The following is a 17284-nucleotide window of genomic DNA, read 5'->3' as shown; positions in this document are numbered from 1 at the left end:
TGTGTTACAGTCAGTGTATATATGTGTAACAGTCAGTGTATATATGTGTAACAGTCAGTGTCTATATGTGTAACAGTCAGTGTATATATGTGTTACAGTCAGTGTATATATGTGTTACCGTCAGTGTATATATGTGTTCAAGTCAGTGTATATATGTGTAACAGTCAGTGTATATATGTGTTACCGTCAGTGTATATATGTGTTACAGTCAGTGTATATATGTGTAACAGTCAGTGTATATATGTGTAACAGTCAGTGTATATATGTGTAACAGTCAGTGTATATATATGTTACAGTCAGTGTATATATGTGTAACAGTCAGTGTATATATGTGTTACCGTCAGTGTATATATGTGTTACAGTCAGTGTATATATGTGTAACAGTCAGTGTATATATGTGTAACAGTCAGTGTCTATATGTGTAACAGTCAGTGTATATATATGTGTGGGCTCAGAACAGTCAGTGTATATATGTGTAACAGTCAGTGTCTATATGTGTAACAGTCAGTGTATATATATGTGTGGGCTCAGAACAGTCAGTGTATATATGTGTTACAGTCAGTGTCTATATGTGTAACAGTCAGTGTATATATGTGTTACAGTCAGTGTATATATGTGTTACAGTCAGTGTATATATGTGTAACAGTCAGTGTATATATGTGTTACAGTCAGTGTATATATGTGTTACAGTCAGTGTATATATGTGTAACAGTCAGTGTCTATATGTGTAACAGTCAGTGTATATATATGTGAGGGCTCAGAACAGTCAGTGTATATAGCGTATGTGTAACAGTCAGTGTATATATGTGGAATAGTACGTGTGTGTATATACTTACTAATGGTTGAGTCATCTCCACGTTCCTGTGATCGCTGATCTTCAGAGACCTGCTGCAGTAAGGCTACTTTCACACATCAGTTTTTTTCCATCAAGCACAATCCGGAAAAAAATGGGTAAAACGGATCCGGTACCGCATCAGTTTTATCTCCATTGATTTGCTTTGTCACCGGATTGTGCCTGATGAGCTTGCGTTGCATCCAGCTTTTTCCGGATGCGGCTTAGTTAATGAATGCGGTGGCCGCATGGAACGTTTCATGCAACGTTTTTTGTCTCATAAAAAAAACCGTACAGCGCCGGTTGCGGCGCTATGCGGTATGGTGCATAATGAAAGTCTCTGCACGCTGAATCCGGTGGCATGCATCAAATGCCGGAAGCATGTACCGGATTCGGTTTTTACTTCTGAGCATGCCCAGAAGTGATTCTCTGAGAAAATCGGTGCGAATGGAGTGCGATAAAACATCGCATTCCCCTCGGACCAATTCTAGCCTGTGTGACAGCACACATGAGCGATTATTTTCTCAGTCCTAATCGGACCGAGAAAACAATCGCAGCATGCTGCGGGTGTAATGCGAGACTCTTTTCTCTCGCACCCATTCAAGTGAATGGGGCGAGAGAAAAATCGCACTGCACTCGCGGTACACCGGTGTACCGTGCGTGCAGAGCGAGAATCACAATAGCCGGCTACGGAGGACGGGGGAGATAAATCCCTCCTTCCCCTCCTCCGTGCCAGCCCGCCCCTCCTTAGAGCCTGCCCGCCCCCCGCAGCTGAGGTCTGCTCACAGGGTCGGACCTCAGATGCAGGCACACTAGCATGACACTCGGCTCCTGCTGTGCTGCCAGCGCGAGCCGAGTGTCATGCGAGCATCACACTAGTGACCCTTGTGGCCCCAGCCTCTCACACTCACTGACTCACTCACTCACTGACTTATTCACTCACTCTCACCCACTCACCGATCACCGGCGCGGCGCTGCACAGCGTTCACACTGCTGGCGGCTTCTCCTGATTTGAAAATGTCGGCCGCCCGTTATTCAATCTTGTATTCCCTGCTTCCCCCGCCCACCGGCGCCTATGATTGGTTTCAGTCAGACACGCCCCCACGCTGAGTGACAGCTGTCTTACTGCAACCAATCACATCCGCAGGTGGGCGGGTCTATAACTTGCAGTAAAATAAATAAATAAATAATTAAAAAAAACCGACGTGCAGTCCCCCCCAATTTTGATACCAGCCAAGATAAAGCTATACGGCTGAAGGTCGGTATTCTCAGGAGGGGGAGCTCCACATTATGGGGAGCCCCCCAGCTTAACAATATCAGCCAGCAGCCGCCCGGAATTTCCGCATGCATTAGATGCGACAGTCCCGGGACTCTACCCGGCTCATCCCGAATTGCACTGGTGCGGTGGCAATCGGGGTAATAAGGGGTTAATCATGGCAGGCGTCTATGAGACACCCCCAATGATTAACCTGTAAGTGAAAGTAAATAAACACATACACCCAAAAAAATACTTTATTTGGAATAAAGGACAAAAAAACCCCTCTTTCACCATTTTATTAAAATCCCCAAATACCCCTCCAGGTCCGACGTAATCCACGAGGTCCCGCGACGATTTCAGCTCTGCTACATGAAGCTGACAGGAGCGGCAATAGAACACCGCCGCTCCTCGGAGCTCCATACAGCAACTGAAGTGAGTCGCGCTGTCAGTGGGGACGTCACTGAGGTAATGTCGGTGTATGTGCGGTGATGTCCGGGAGTGCCAGTGTATGTGCGGTGATGTCCGGGAGTGCCGGTGTATGTGCGGTGATGTGCGGGAGTGCCGGTGTATGTGCGGTGATGTGCGGGAGTGCCGGTGTATGTGCGGTGATGTGCGGGAGTGCCGGTGTATGTGCGGTGATGTGCGGGAGTGTCGGTGTATGTGCGGTGATGTGCGGGAGTGCCGGTGTATGTGCGGTGATGTGCAGGAGTGCCGGTGTATGTGCGGTGATGTGCGGGAGTGCCGGTGTATATGCGGTGATGTGCGGGAGTGCCGGTGTATGTGCGGTGATGTGCGGGAGTGCCGGTGTATGTGCGGTGATCTGCGGGAGTGCCGGTGTATGTGCAGTGATGTGCGGGAGTGCCGGTGTATGGGCGGTGATGTGCGGGAGTGTCGGTGTATGTGCGGTGATGTGCGGGAGTGCCGGTGTATGTGCGGTGATGTGCGGGAGTGCCGGTGTATGTGCGGTGATGTGCGGGAGTGCCGGTGTATGTGCAGTGATGTGTGGGAAAGCCGGTGTATGTGCGGTGATGTGCGGGAGTGCCGGTGTATGTGCGGTGATGTGCGGGAGTGCCGGTGTATGTGCGGTGATGTGCGGGAGTGCCGGTGTACGTGCAGTCATGTGCGGGAGTGCCGGTGTATGTGCGGTGATGTGCGGGAGTGCCGGTGTATGTGCAGTGATGTGCGGGAGTGCCGGTGTATGTGCGGTGATGTGCGGGAGTGCCGGTGTATGTGCGGTGATGTGCGGGAGTGCCGGTGTATGTGCAGTGATGTGCGGGAGTGCCGGTGTATGTGCGGTGATGTGCGGGAGAGCCGGTGTATGTGCAGTGATGCGCGGGAGTACCGGTGTATGTGCGGTGATGTGCGGGAGTGCCGGTGTATGTGCGGTGATGTGCGGGAGTGCCGGTGTATGTGCGGTGATGTGCGGGAGTGCCGGTGTATGTGCAGTGATGTGCGGGAGTGCCGGTGTATGTGCGGTGATGTGCGGGAGTGCCGGTGTATGTGCGGTGATGTGCGGGAGTGCCGGTGTATGTGCAGTGATGTGCGGGAGTGCCGGTGTATGTGCGGTGATGTGCGGGAGTGCCGGTGTATGTGCGGTGATGATGGAGTCTCTCTCAGCCTTAAAAAAAAACAAAAAACAAAACAAAAACGGATCCGTTTTTTACATCAGTTTTTCCCAATCTGAGACGGATCCGTTCCATCAGGCACAAACCGGATTGTGCCTGATTGGAAAAAACTGATGTGTGAAAGTAGCCTTAAGGCCCCGTCACACACAGAGATAAATCATTGGCAGATCTGTGGTTGCAGTGAAATCATGGACATATTGTTCCATTTGTACACAGCCACAAACCTGGCACTGATTGTCCACAATTTCACTGCAACCACAGATCTGCCGCAGATTTATCTCTGTGTGTGACAGGGCCTTAAGTCTGCTCCAACGGTGTTGCTCCTTCTCCGGTGCACCGTACGATGCTGCTGCTCCTCCACCGGTGCAACGCACTCTGCTTTTCCACCGGCCCATGCTGGCTCTCCTCCACTGGCCCACGATCATTCTCCTCCATTGCTGAAAGTTGCATTATCGCTGCTGCTCCTGTCTGACTAAAATGTGTTTCCACTTTACTTCCGGGTGGAGCTGTAAAATGCATATACAGTCACCCATAAAATGGCGACACATTACTATGAAATACACCACCTCCCCTTTTGGGTGCAGTGTAACACCCAAAAGGGGAGGAGAATAGGCATGTCATCTAGTGACTGCCCAAATTTGCAGCTATCGTAATTCTACTAAAGATTACTATAGCTTTTTGATGTGTACACAGGAAGATGCTCCCCCTACTGGTAATTATAAGTATTTTTATATAAAAGTTTTATTTTACATATTTAAAAGTTGAATTACATTAAGAAAATTGTTGTTACACAATTATAATAATATTGTTTGCTGATTTGGCCTACAAAAAAAAAAATAAAATTAGCTGATACAGTCCTTTTAACAAAGCCGGTGGTTCCGGTCCTTGCTTCAGGGTCCAGGTACAACCTTTGTGCACGGTTTCCAGGTCGGTTCTCTGGTGTCAGTATCGGCGGGCTCCTACCCTGTCCCGGTCCACCTCGGATCTCCGGCAGCTGTCTTCCCGTCTCCTGACAGACACGGACCACCGTCTGCCACCTAGCCAGCACTCCGGGGCTCCAACCCTGACGCCTTTCCTCTCTCACTCCTACTCTGAACTCTCAACTCTCCACTCTGAACTCAGAACAGAATTCAGGACTCAGAACTCTCTCTTTTCCCGCCCCGGATTCTCTAGACTCCTAGGTGGGTGTTTTCCTTCCGCCTGGTCCCGTCCGATGGTGTGACTTTCCTACCCTGGGGGGGGGGGGTGACTAGGGTTCTGTCGGCTCGGTGTAACCCTATGAGGGATGGTGTTGTGTGGGGGTCTACTTTGTGTGTGACCACCTGGCGGTGCAAGGACGTCACATAATGATATCAACACCCTATATAAGGTGTGCTTAATTATTAGGCAACTTTCTTTCCTTTGGCAAAAATGGGTCAGAAGAGAGATTTGATGGGCTCTAAAAAGTCCAAAATTGCAAGATGTCTTTCAGAGGGATGCAGCAGTATTGAAATTGCCAAACTTTTAAAGAGTGATCACCGAACAATCAAGCGTTTCATGGCAAATAGCCAACAGGGTCGCAAGAAGCATGTTGGCCAAAAAAGGCACAAAATAACTGCCCATGAATTAAGGATAATCAAGTGTGAAGCTGCCAAGATGTCATTTGCCACCAGTTTGGCCATATTTCAGAGCTGCAACGTTACTGGAGTATCAAAAAGCAGAAAGTGTGCCATACTCAGGGACATGGCCAAGGTAAGGAAGGCTGAAAAACGACCACCTTTGAACAAGAAACATAAGATAAAATGTCAAGACTGGGCCAAGAAATATCTTAAGACTGATTTTTCAAATGTTTTATGGACTGATGAAATAAGAATGACTCTTGATGGGCCAGATGGATGGGCCAGAGGCTGGATCAGTAAAGGGCAGAGAGCTCCACCCCGACTCAGACGCCAGCAAGGTGGAGGTGGAGTACTGGTATGGGCTGTATCATCAAAGTTAAACTTGTGGGACCTTTTCAAGTTGAGGATGGAGTGAAGCTCAACTCCCAGACCTACTGCCAGTTTCAGGAAGACAACTTCTTCAAGCAGTGGTACAGGAAGAAGTCAGTATCATTCAAGAAAAACATGATTTTCATGCAGGACAATGCTCCATCACATGCATCCAACTACTCCACAGCATGGCTGGCCAGTAAAGGTCTAAAAGATGAAAAAATAATGACATGGTCACCTTGTTCACCTGATCTGAACCCCCATAGAGAACCTGTGGTCCCTCATAAAATGTGAGAACTACAGGGAGGGAAAACAGTACACCTCTCAGAACAGTGTCTGGGAGGCTGTGGCGGCTGCTGCACGCAATGTTGATCGTAAACAGACCGAGCAACTGACAGAACCTATGGATGGTCGGCTGTTGAGTGTCATTATGAAGAAAGGTGGCTATATTGGTCACTAATTTTTAGGGGTTTTATTTTTGCATGTCAGAAATGTTTATTTCTAAATTTTGTGCAGTTATATTGGTTTACCTGGTGAAAATAAACAAGTGAGATGGGAATATATTTGGTTTTTATTAAGTTGCCTAATAATTCTGCACCATAATAGTTACCTGCACAAACAGATATCCTCCTAAGATGGTCAAATCTAAAAAAAAAAACCACTCCAATTTCCAAAAATATTAGGCTTTGAAATTTGAGTCTTTTGAGTTAATTGAGAACATAGTTGTTGATCAATAATAAAAAAAATCCTCTAAAATACAACTTGCCTAATAATTCTGCACACGGTGTACTGAAAAGCAAAAGGCTAACAATTATTGAACTGTTTAATTTCAGGCTCCATATCTCACCATCCACAACAACGTCAAATGTGTGACTACCATCATTTTATAGACAATCATCTTGACTATCTCATCTAACATTTGACTTGAAACTATTTAGAAAATAATTAGTTGTACAGATTCTTGTCATGTTATTGAATTATTACTGTTTTCCTCCTAATAATCAAATTTAAAATTTTTATTATTTTCTTAATAATTTGTAAATCTATTTTTAGCTTCCACACTGCATGAATCCTTCGGGGTATGCTCGTAATCAGATTCACTGATATCTCAACCAAAATTTGATCCCTGGTCTCTTCTACACGTTCCCAATTTTGGAGCATACTGGTCGACTCACTTGGGTATGTATACAGTTTTTCCTTCAACTTTACCCACAAGTGTTCCATTAGGTTGAGATATGGGGACTGTAGGGGCCAATCCAGCACCTCTACTTCATTGTCATTGAACTATTTACTTGCCAATCTTGAAGTAAGCTTTGAGGTTTTTTCTTACTGGAAAACCATGGTTTCTCTTTTCATACCCATATTACACAAGTGTACGAAGTAACTCATCTTGTAGGATACTCACATATAGCTTAGCATTCAGACCATCATCAATCCTGGTCAAGTATCCAACACCTTTGTTTGTGAAAAAAAATCCCATATTATCAGACTTACTTCACCAAACTTGACAGTTCCTTCGTTTTCTCGATCCATTAGCCCCTTTTTTCCTTTTTTCTTTCAGCCCTATTTGCACCCATCAGAGCCTAGTCCATTAACTTCCTTCTCCAAATCACCCATTTACAATCTTCTACTGTCCACTATTTGTACTTTCTTGGAAACTCAAACTGACACTTCTTATGAAAAGTAGTATAAAGTCGAAGCTTCGTCACCTTTTTTCGGGCCACCATTCCAAACTTATGTAGCATGTGTCACATGTTGGTTGCATGGATGTCTGTGATCTGACTATTACGAAGCATACAAGCCACTTCCACTGTCGGTTTTGTTGTGCCAGAACTGATAGACCTTATGATGAGCCAACTTGTTCACTCTGATATTTTGCCTAGACAACCACCTTTTGGATTTTGATTGAATAGATGGACTTCATTTTGTGTTCTTCCAACTGTCATGACACTCACATGATGCAGTTTGGTAATTTTCTTGCTGAGAGACCGTTATTGATGAGCTGGATGACACTTTTTCTCTTTTCTTGGAAAATCTTCATCATGGCTGCTCCTTAATTCGGGTCAGTAACCATTTGCTTGGGAATCAACCTGACAACACACTGAGCTATTAGGGACTGTGAGAACAGGTTGTAATTTGCAGTATACAGGAAGAAAATAATTTTTCAAACAACAGAAGCAAAACAGTAACAATGCAGTGATATGACAAGAATCTGCTAACTAATAGTTGCAGTAGAAGACTGGAAACGGGTAACTTGGAGTGATGAGGTGAAAGTGAATAGACTAGCCTGTGATGGGTGCAAATGGGTTTTGAAGAAACAAGGGAAAAAGAGGCTAACCGGTCGAGAAATTGAAGAAACTGTCAAGCTTAATGGAGGAAGCCTGATGATATGGGTTTTTTTCACAGCCAAAGGCATTGGATACATAGCTAGGATTGATGGTGGTCTCAAAGCTAAGCTATATGTGACTATCCTTTAAGATGAGTTAATTCATACATTCTTGTGCTATGGGTATGAAAAGAATGACCTACTCTTCCAGCAGGACAGCGACCAGAAGCATACGTCGAGATTGTTCAAAAAAAAAAAATGGTTCAGTGTGAATGACATTCCCCAAACTTCTAATCCATTGAGGTCTAGGGAATAGAGATTTTTCTTAAAATTTGAAGTGAATTTTATTTGCCTTGAATTGATTTGTTCTTTTCTAAATCCTAGAAAATAAATTCTAAATACTTCCAATGAAGATCTTACAATGCCTCTTGGTCAGTTCTGCTGACTTTCAACACACCACACTTTTTTATTCCAGGCTCCAATTCTGAAGAAAAAGCTGCAATCAGTTTTGTGCAATTGCATCCATTATTTTAGCTTTTTAAATTAAATTTGCAGATGTGCAACTTGAAAGAAATCTTTTTGCTGCAAGACGATAGCTGGTAATAACAATGCCTAATTTATTTAATGGTGCACATCTCTTAAAGGGAACCTGTCACCAGGTTTTTCCCTTATGAGCTGCAGCCACCACCATTAAGCCCTTATATACAGCATTCCAGAATACTGTATATAAGAGCCCAGGTCACTCTGTAGAATGTGATGTAATGTATTATACACACCTGGGAGGCGGCCCGGTCCAATGGGCATCGCTGCTCTTCGGTCCAGCGCCTCCTCCTTCCCAGACCCATGTGGGTGACACATCCTACATCATTCACACAGAGGCCTCCATTGTGCTTCTGCACATGTGCACTTTGATCTGCCATACTGAGGGCAGATCAAAGTACTGTAGTGCGCATGCTCTGGTGGTCTTTGACCTTTCCTCATGCCTGCGCATTACAATACTTTGCTCAGCTCTCAGCAGGGCAGATCACAGAGCACATGCGCAGGAGCATAACGGTGGACTCTGTGGGGATGATGTAGGATGCATCATCCACATGGAGCTATGAAGGAGGGCGGTGACTGCACAAGATAAAGGTCTTTTTACATTCTACAGAGTGACCTGAGCTCTTATATACAGCAATTTTGAATGCTGTATATAAGGCTCACTGGTTGTGGCTGCAGGTTTTAAGGTCACAGGTTCCCTTTAATAAATCTGGCTAATAATTTCTTTTTTTTTTCTGCTATAAACATTCATATATTTGCCTTTATTTTTGTAGGGAAATATTTTTTCTGTAAAATCACGAAAGTTGGCTTTTGCCTCATGATGTTTTTTTACTTTCCTTTGAATTTGAGAATAGGCTAAACTAGATAGGTTGTATTTTTTACGACTTACAATTTATGTTGCTTGGAAGAATATTTAAAGGACTGTTCCACTCACCAATCTCCTCTCCGAGCCTTGAACCTTTCATAGATCCAGCTGAAGCAACTACAGCACACCGTCTTAGGTTTCCCACCAACTCTGTAATATCCTTGTTGGGTAGATACTGACTCCAGTAACTGGCATTGGCAGGTAGGTCAGACCTCGCCAAAGTTGTTATGTTCACCTTGTGCTTAATCCGGCACAGAAGGTCATGTGGATTGTGCTGCTGGTTAATTTTGCCCTCAAATTTAACATTGTACATATTCTTAGATTGATAAAATCTTCTCTGCTTTTGTAGTCTTAATGCAAGGTCGCGGAAAGTCATCTGCTTTTCCCACAGTTTAGCTTGCTGCTTTATGGATTTCTGGCTCGGACTTGATAAGTGAGTATTCTGCTCTGAGACATATCTTGTTATGCTTTCTTCAGAAAATGCAATAGGAACTGTTGCATATTGACTAATGAAGGTAAATATATACTGATCCTCCAAAGTACTGTCAAAAGTTTTTGGATGTCTAAAAAGACAAATGTAAAGAAGACACGAAATGCAGATGGTTATAGTGATGAGCCCTAGTTTTCTTAAGATGCGAACCATGGCGGCAGGTGCAAAGGAGAGGAAATAAGCTGTTCTTTAATATCTATAAAAAAAAAAACACAAAACAATCAATGTATTTAGCTATATTCTGAATGCATTATTAACATTTTCGTAAATTTATATCTATTTAAATATATACTTGACATGTAGTATGAATTAAAAAATATTCTAGACTAGAGATGCACGAACCTGTTTGATAAAGGTTCGCCAATTTCAAATTCGGTACGAGCCTTTGCCTGTTCGGCTCAGGTTCGGTAACACAAGCACTTTCCCCAAAAGTTGGCATTGCTCAGCTTTGTTCGATCACGGATTGTGTTTTATGTAAATGCTTTTCTAGTAACATGTTATGCTTTTGTATAGGATGGTGGTGAAGTATATTGAATGGGGGGATGTGTTTAATCAGTGGAGGGGGTGGGGACTTGGGAGAAGCCAGAGGCGCGCTGTGCCATTTTTTTCTAACCTTTCTTTGCGGATGTTCCTGCAGCCAATCATGGCGCAGCAAACATCCACAAGGTTCAGACACAAGTGCTTGTGTCATTGGCTGCCTGAGTCACATGTCCGTCTGCAAATAAAATGCAGCTATGCGGCATCAGCTCGATTTTGGGAATGTTAAACATTAGGGAAGGTGCTTCCGCTGCTCCTGCTAGACAGGTTAGCTAAGGCTTTAATGAAAGGTAGTTGAGATAGATAGGAGTGCGATAGTGTAGAATAGGGACGTGCAGTGTAGGGAAAGGTGTGTGCCACAAATCGGCATTTCATGATAGAAATAGGGATTGCTACTTGTCAGTACCTGCTAAAGAGTTGACAATGAACGATCTAAATAAGTATTGCTATGTATTACAGCATGCTCCAAATTAGCCAGTGAAACACATTTTTACGTATTTTGTTACTTATTAGTGCCTGCTGTAAATTTGCTAGTGAACTAGGCAACTCTGTCTCATCATCATCTACCTCTTGAGATACTAATTGCCATTCCCCACCATTGTTTTCTTCTGACCGTGGCTGTTCAAATCTTTGGGCATCACTACTACACGATCTCCTCATTTCTCTCTTGGAACATCCAGGGCATAGGCAAGAATCAATAAATGGAAATGTAGACAGCTCCTCGGAGTGTCCGAGTGTGTGATCATTTGTCTCCTGGGACTCGCCATGATGGGAGGAAGGAGGATCATAGTGAGAATTATGTGGTCCAGACTCTTGGCTTGTGAGACTACACCGTGCGCGAAGACAAAGTGGTGCTGTGAAAAATACTGGAAGCATTATCTGCTATCCAACCGTCCATCTGTTCACATTTTTCTGGCTTCAAGAGTGGTGTCCCATACACCCCTGCAAAGTGGGAAAGGTAGCTAACTTTCATGGATGAGCATCTTTCTTGTGCTCACACAGCAGACACAGTTTTACCTGGCCCATGGCCTCAGCCTCATTGCACCATCAGCAGCACATCCACTTCCAGTCCCTTACCGCAGGTATGTAATATATGGCTGCAAATTTTGCACTATTAATAGGGAACAGAAAATATGTCTGCAAGGCTCGTCAAAACGCACGTCAGGGTTGGTCGCCGCATGCTTGAAGTACTCTCAGCATCTTTGTACAACCCCTATTTCCACATAGTATGTAATTTGTTATTGGCTGCACTGTGCCTCTTGTAGTATATTCTTTCCCCTCCACTATGGTGACATGCATATCAACCATGCTCAGCATTGCATATTTCATGTAATCAGCTATCTTTTTGTCGCAGGCGGGGAGGGCGCTGCGCTCGCTAACGCTAACGCTCGGGTCCAGCGCTGCTGCTGCTGCTCGGTGGCTCGAGCGGTGGGCCGGATCCGGCGACTCGAGCGGCGCTCCTCACCCGTGAGTGAAAGGGGTGGTTTGTTTGGGCATTTGAGTTCGTGACGCCACCCACGGGTTGTGGTGAAGATGGGCACCACCGCTGCTGATGACGGGGATCCCGGGAGAGGTGGTAGGGAGCAGCTGGGATGTTGTTTTCCCCTCCGTGGGTAGGGGTTGGTGGTCCCGGGGCCCGATGAGGGGACGGGGAGGCAGGGTTGCCAAGGTGCAGGGTTGCAGGGACTGCGCAGCGCGGTGCCGGATGGCACGGTAGTACTCACTCAGCCACAAATGGATGCAAAGTCTCTGATAAAACAAACGGCTGGATGGACGGGTCCCGCAGCCGGCTGCCTTGGCTTCTCCCGGACGGTTGGTGGTGGCTGCCTTTCCCTGCACCTTTTGTGTGTGTTCGGTCCCGATGGCTTCCCACCGGTAACCCGCTCCCCAGCGTGGATATGTGCCGGAGGAGCCCTTTTGCCCGCAAACTCTGGCCCTGGGAACTTTAGCTGTGGCGGTAGCTGTCTTTCCCTTTTGCTGGTTGGACGGTTGCCTTCTATCGGGTCTTGGCTGTTAGGAAACCCCTGGGGTTCCGGTCACTAACGGATTTGACCTGTTTAACGCCGACTCCAAGCCTGGTCGGGGTCCGCAGGCCCTGCCGAATTGTGCTGGCTTCACTTCGCTCCCCGGTTCGGTTCCGGCGGGCCACTGCCCGACCCCGGTCCTACGGTTTCGCGTTGATCTGCCTCTCCTGCAGACGGCCACCACTGTCTGCCAACCTTGCTGTCGGTGCCTGGGCTCCAACCCAGACACCAGCAGACACTCCTTCCACTTTCACCTCCAAAACTAATCTGTCTACTGTTCCTGCCTCCAGGAATGTGAACTCCTCAGTGGGTGGGGCCAACCGCCTGGCTCCACCCCACCTGGTGTGGACATCAGCCCCTGGAGGGAGGCAACAAGGATTTGTGTCTGGCTGGTGTGCCTATCTCGGGGTGGGGGGTGTTGTGTTGTAGTACCTGTGACGACCTGGCTAGTCCAGGGCGCCACATTCCCACTTGGTTAAATGCAGACCGTCCGCGGGCTGCCCGTTTATCACCGGTTTTATTTTCACAACTGATAAAGATAAAAATATAACATTTCAACGGTAATTACTTCAAATCTTCCCTTACGGGAGTTACGGTACTTTAACGTTACAAACGTATATCAAACATTTTTAATAACAACGGTCGGCTTCCGCTCTCCCACCCAAACAACCTGGCCCTGATGCTGGCCCTAAGAAGTGGGCAGCACCCCTTGTCCCCAGTCCAGATCCAGGCTGCCCGTGCGGGAACGGGTACGGTGTTTCGCACCCTACGGCCACTTCAGGAGACCCCACGTCCATGGGGGACCCCTCACCCCCCGGAGGATGGCCACCGGTCCAGGTGGTGGCCGGGCCCCAGCCTATTCTGCCGCGGGCCCTTCCTCCAATCTGCCTCTCCGGAGGCGGTAACGGAAACACACCAACTTATTTACAATCCCACAAGTTCGTGGTGCCTTGCTAGTTCTCAGGCTTGTCCATAAGGAGTTCCTTATGCAACGGTGGGGGATAACCGCACAACAACCCCAGTCCCAACGGGGACTACTTGCCGGCAACGGCCGGGTCAATCACGGTGTTAATCAGGTGAACTTCGGTTGATTAGCTTTCATTCATTGATTTACTCATTCACACAATCACTGGACTGCACCCCTAAATATCGGTTTCCTTGTACCTAAGCGGGGGCCTGCCTAGGTTGGAACGTGTGGACCTACGGGGCCCAGTGTCAGTGGTAACAAGCGAGGGGACAGAGGAGACAACTGGTTCCTCTTCCCGTGCATCGTGTGGGGCAGGCGGAGACATAGGGGAGCTGGACACAGGTGCATCCCTGGGCACTGGTTCATTGGCGGCTACTTCCATCTCTTTTTCCTCCACGGGTTGTGGGAACAGTATCACTGGAAGAAGCACGGCGCCGTTCTGTGTAGGCCAATCTGCCGGGAAATAGCCCATCATGGTGTGAATTACCTCCTTTTTCTTCTCCCCCGTCGGTCTGGGAACCGGGATTTCAGTTGCCACCCTTAACTGTGGTGGGCACCTCTTCAGGTGGTCACTGGAAACTGTGGCTAGAGTCTTCCCCTGATCACGGCTGATCTGGTAGGCCTTCCCATTCTCCCATTCAGTGGGTTGTATGACATACGGGGTCTTCTCCCATTGATCATCCAGCTTATGGGTTCTTCTTTTGCACTTCAGTACTACATCACCAGGCTGAAAGGGACCCGCAGGGGCCTTCCTATTGAAGCACTGTTCTTGCTGTCCCCGACTCCGGCACAAGTTCTTTTCTACGTTTTCTTGAACCTGTCGGTACTGCGCCCTTCGCCGAGTGTCCCATCCAGCAGTTGAAGGGAGGGCTTCTGGGGCTTCCAAACCCATGTCCAGATCCACTGGCAGCCGACAGGGCCGGGCTCTCATCAGGTACACTGGTGTACATTTGGTAGAGCTGGAAGAGATATTATTGTACATATCGACCAGGTCGGGTAGCTTTTCTGGCCACAGGTTCCGCTCGTCCAGCGGTAATGTCTTGAGGAGACCCAGGACCAGATGGTTCATCTTCTCGCACATACCATTGGTCTGGGCATGGTAAGGCGTAGTCTGAATTTTCTTGCAGCCGTATAACTGGCAGAATTCCTGAAACACCTCCGCTTCAAATGCCGGGCCCCGGTCGGTCAGCACCCTCTCCGGGTATCCGTGCGGTCGGCAGAAATAGGCCTGGAACGCTCTAGCGGCGGTGCGGCCGGTCAGGTCCTTGACTGGGACAACCACCTGGGCTTCTTGCCACCCTTGACTGGGCAGCGGGTCTAAGTTCACCTGTTGTTGATGGACATGTAACTTCTCGGCTGGCGGCCGGTGGAATGCGGGCAACTCGATTTCTTCGAGGTCATCCTCGTCCAGCCCCTCTCCCAACGGGTGAGGCATCCGGGAGAGTGCGTCTGCGTTAGCATTCTTACGGCCGGCCCGGTACTTGATGGTGAAGTCATAGTTAGCCAACCGGGCACCCACCGCTGCTCCAATGCACCCAACTTAGCTGTATCCAGATGGGTGAGCGGGTTGTTGTCCGTATAAGCAGTGAACTTGGCTGCCGCCAGATAATGGCGTAACCACTCGGTGATGGCCCACACCAGCGCCAAGAGCTCAAGCTTGAAAGAGCTGTAGTTCTCAGGGTTTCTTTCCGTAGGTCGGAGTTTCCGGCTAGCATAGGCAATCACCTTCTCCCTTCCGTCCTGGACCTGGGATAAGACTGCTCCCAAGCCTACGTTACTGGCATTGGTGTAGAGGATGAATGGGAGACCGTAGTCGGGGTACGCCAGGATTTCTTCCCCGGTCAAGGCCGTCCTCAGCTGACGGAAGGACTCTTCATGCTTCTCTTCCCACGCCAACGGGGTTCCAGGGGACCTGCCACCCTTGGTCTGTCCCACGAGGAGGTCTTGCATGGGGGCAGCCATCTTCGTGTATCCTTTAATGAAGCGGCGATAATAGCCCACCAAACCCAGGAACTGTCTCACCTCTCTCGCCGTGGTCGGCCTCGGCCAGTCCTGAATGGCAGTGATCTTTTCAGGATCTGGGGCGACGACTTCTGCGCCCACCACATGTCCGAGGTACTGCACTCTGGGCTTCAATAGATGGCACTTGGAGGGCTTCAACTTCATCCCGTACTTAGCAAGGGACGCAAACACCTCAGCTATGTGCTCCAGGTGGGCTTCATACGTCTGGGAATATACAATTACATCGTCCAGGTACAGCAAGACGGTCTCAAAATTCAGATGTCCCAGACAGCACTCCATCAGCCGTTGGAAGGTTCCAGGGGCGTTGCACAGCCCGAACGGCATGCTGTTGAACTCACAGAGTCCCATGGGGGTAGCGAAGGCGGTCTTCTCACGGTCTTCAGGCGCCACGGCCACCTGCCAGTACCCACTGGTGAGGTCAAGGGTAGAGAAGTAGTTAGCGGTTCTTAGCGCAGCCAGGGACTCTGGTTAATCTTCCGGTAGTCCACACACATCCTCACGGTGCCATCCTTCTTCTTTACCAGCACTAGTGGGGCGGCCCAGGGACTGCAGCCATCCCTAATAACCCCCGCCTCCTTCATGTTCCTCAACACGTCTTTGGCGCATTGGTAGTGTGCAGGGGGAATAGGTCTGTATCTCTCTTTGATGGGGGGATGTTCACTGGTGGGGATGTGGTGTTGGACCCCTTTAATCCGCCCAAAATCTAGGGGATGTTTGCTAAAGACCTGCTCGTACTCCTGTCCCACCCTGTATACCCCTTCTTTGTGATGTGTGGGGGTGTCACCAGTGCCTACATGTAACTCTTGGCACCACCCATCTAACCGCTCTTGGGATGGGTGGTGACTGGCAGGAGGCGGTGAGGTCGGGGGAACGGCCTCCTGGATGGTGTGAGGGTCTAGAGCAGACCTGGGCAAGGGGCGGCCCGCGGGCCACATCCGGCCCGCCTGCTCTCTGTGACCGGCCCGCCCGTCTTCAGCCTGTGCAGTGGAGCCGGGCTGCAGCGTGCCGAGCAGGGAGAGGGAGAGAGCCTGTGCAGGTCCGCACAGTCAGTGCAGGCAGCAGAACGCAGGAGTCTTTCCTCTGTTCCCTGCCGGCACTAATTGTCAGTGACACACGCGAGCGCTCTGACGTTGTCAGTACTGCGCTGCGTGTGTCATTTCAAAAGTTCCCGCCCGCCCTGCAGGAGAAGGAGCAGCACAGCAGACGGAATAATTCATCTTGCAGGACCTGCGATGATGTCACGCCCATGTGACTGTGTGGGAGGAGACACAGGATGCCGGGCAGAAAGCAAGACATGCTGAATGCTGAAGGAGATGTGGACACATGATGACTGGTAATGAGAAAAGAGGGGACATGAGGGGGAGGAGGGCTGCAGGGTGAGTGCATATGTGGAAAGATGGAGTTGCAGGGTGAGTGCATATGAGGGCTGCAGACTGACAGAAGGATGTGAAGGGGTGCAGAGTGTTTGAGAGGGGTAAGTTGGGGTACAGGCAGGGTGAGATATGTGGGCAGGGTGTGTGACATATGGGGGTGTAGTGTGTGTGATATGGGGGTGCAGGCTAGTGGGGTAGTATATGGGGGTATAGTGATGTAGTATATTACAGGTGTGCTATATGGAGGTGTAGTATATTACAGGTATGCTATATGGAGGTATAGTATATTACAGGTGTACTATATGGAGGTGTAGTATATTACAGGTATGCTATATGGAGGTGTAGTATATTACAGGTGTACTATATGGAGGTGTAGTATATTACAGGTATGCTATATGGAGGTGTAGTATATTACAGGTATGCTATATGGAGGTGTAGTATATTACAGGTGTGCTATA

At 48.2% G+C, this 17284-nt stretch overlaps 1 protein-coding gene across 2 annotated transcripts in view; it reads right to left on the bottom strand.

The window, feature by feature from the left end:
• Positions 1 to 17284, bottom strand: part of LOC142295562 (beta-galactoside alpha-2,6-sialyltransferase 1-like) — a 161632-nt gene that overhangs the window by 89255 nt on the left and 55093 nt on the right. For both annotated transcript variants that reach the window (XM_075338666.1, XM_075338664.1), the window contains exon 2: positions 9483 to 10099. In XM_075338666.1, the coding sequence (XP_075194781.1) occupies positions 9483 to 10056 (574 nt within the window). In that variant the 5' untranslated portion in view covers positions 10057 to 10099. The remainder of the gene's footprint in view (positions 1 to 9482; positions 10100 to 17284) is intronic.

The sequence above is a fragment of the Anomaloglossus baeobatrachus genome, chromosome 3 (assembly GCF_048569485.1).
Source record: "Anomaloglossus baeobatrachus isolate aAnoBae1 chromosome 3, aAnoBae1.hap1, whole genome shotgun sequence".
Classification (NCBI taxonomy): Eukaryota; Metazoa; Chordata; class Amphibia; order Anura; family Aromobatidae; genus Anomaloglossus; species Anomaloglossus baeobatrachus.
The sequence above is the reverse complement of the archived record's forward strand: the minus strand, read 5'-3'. Positions and strand labels throughout refer to the sequence as shown.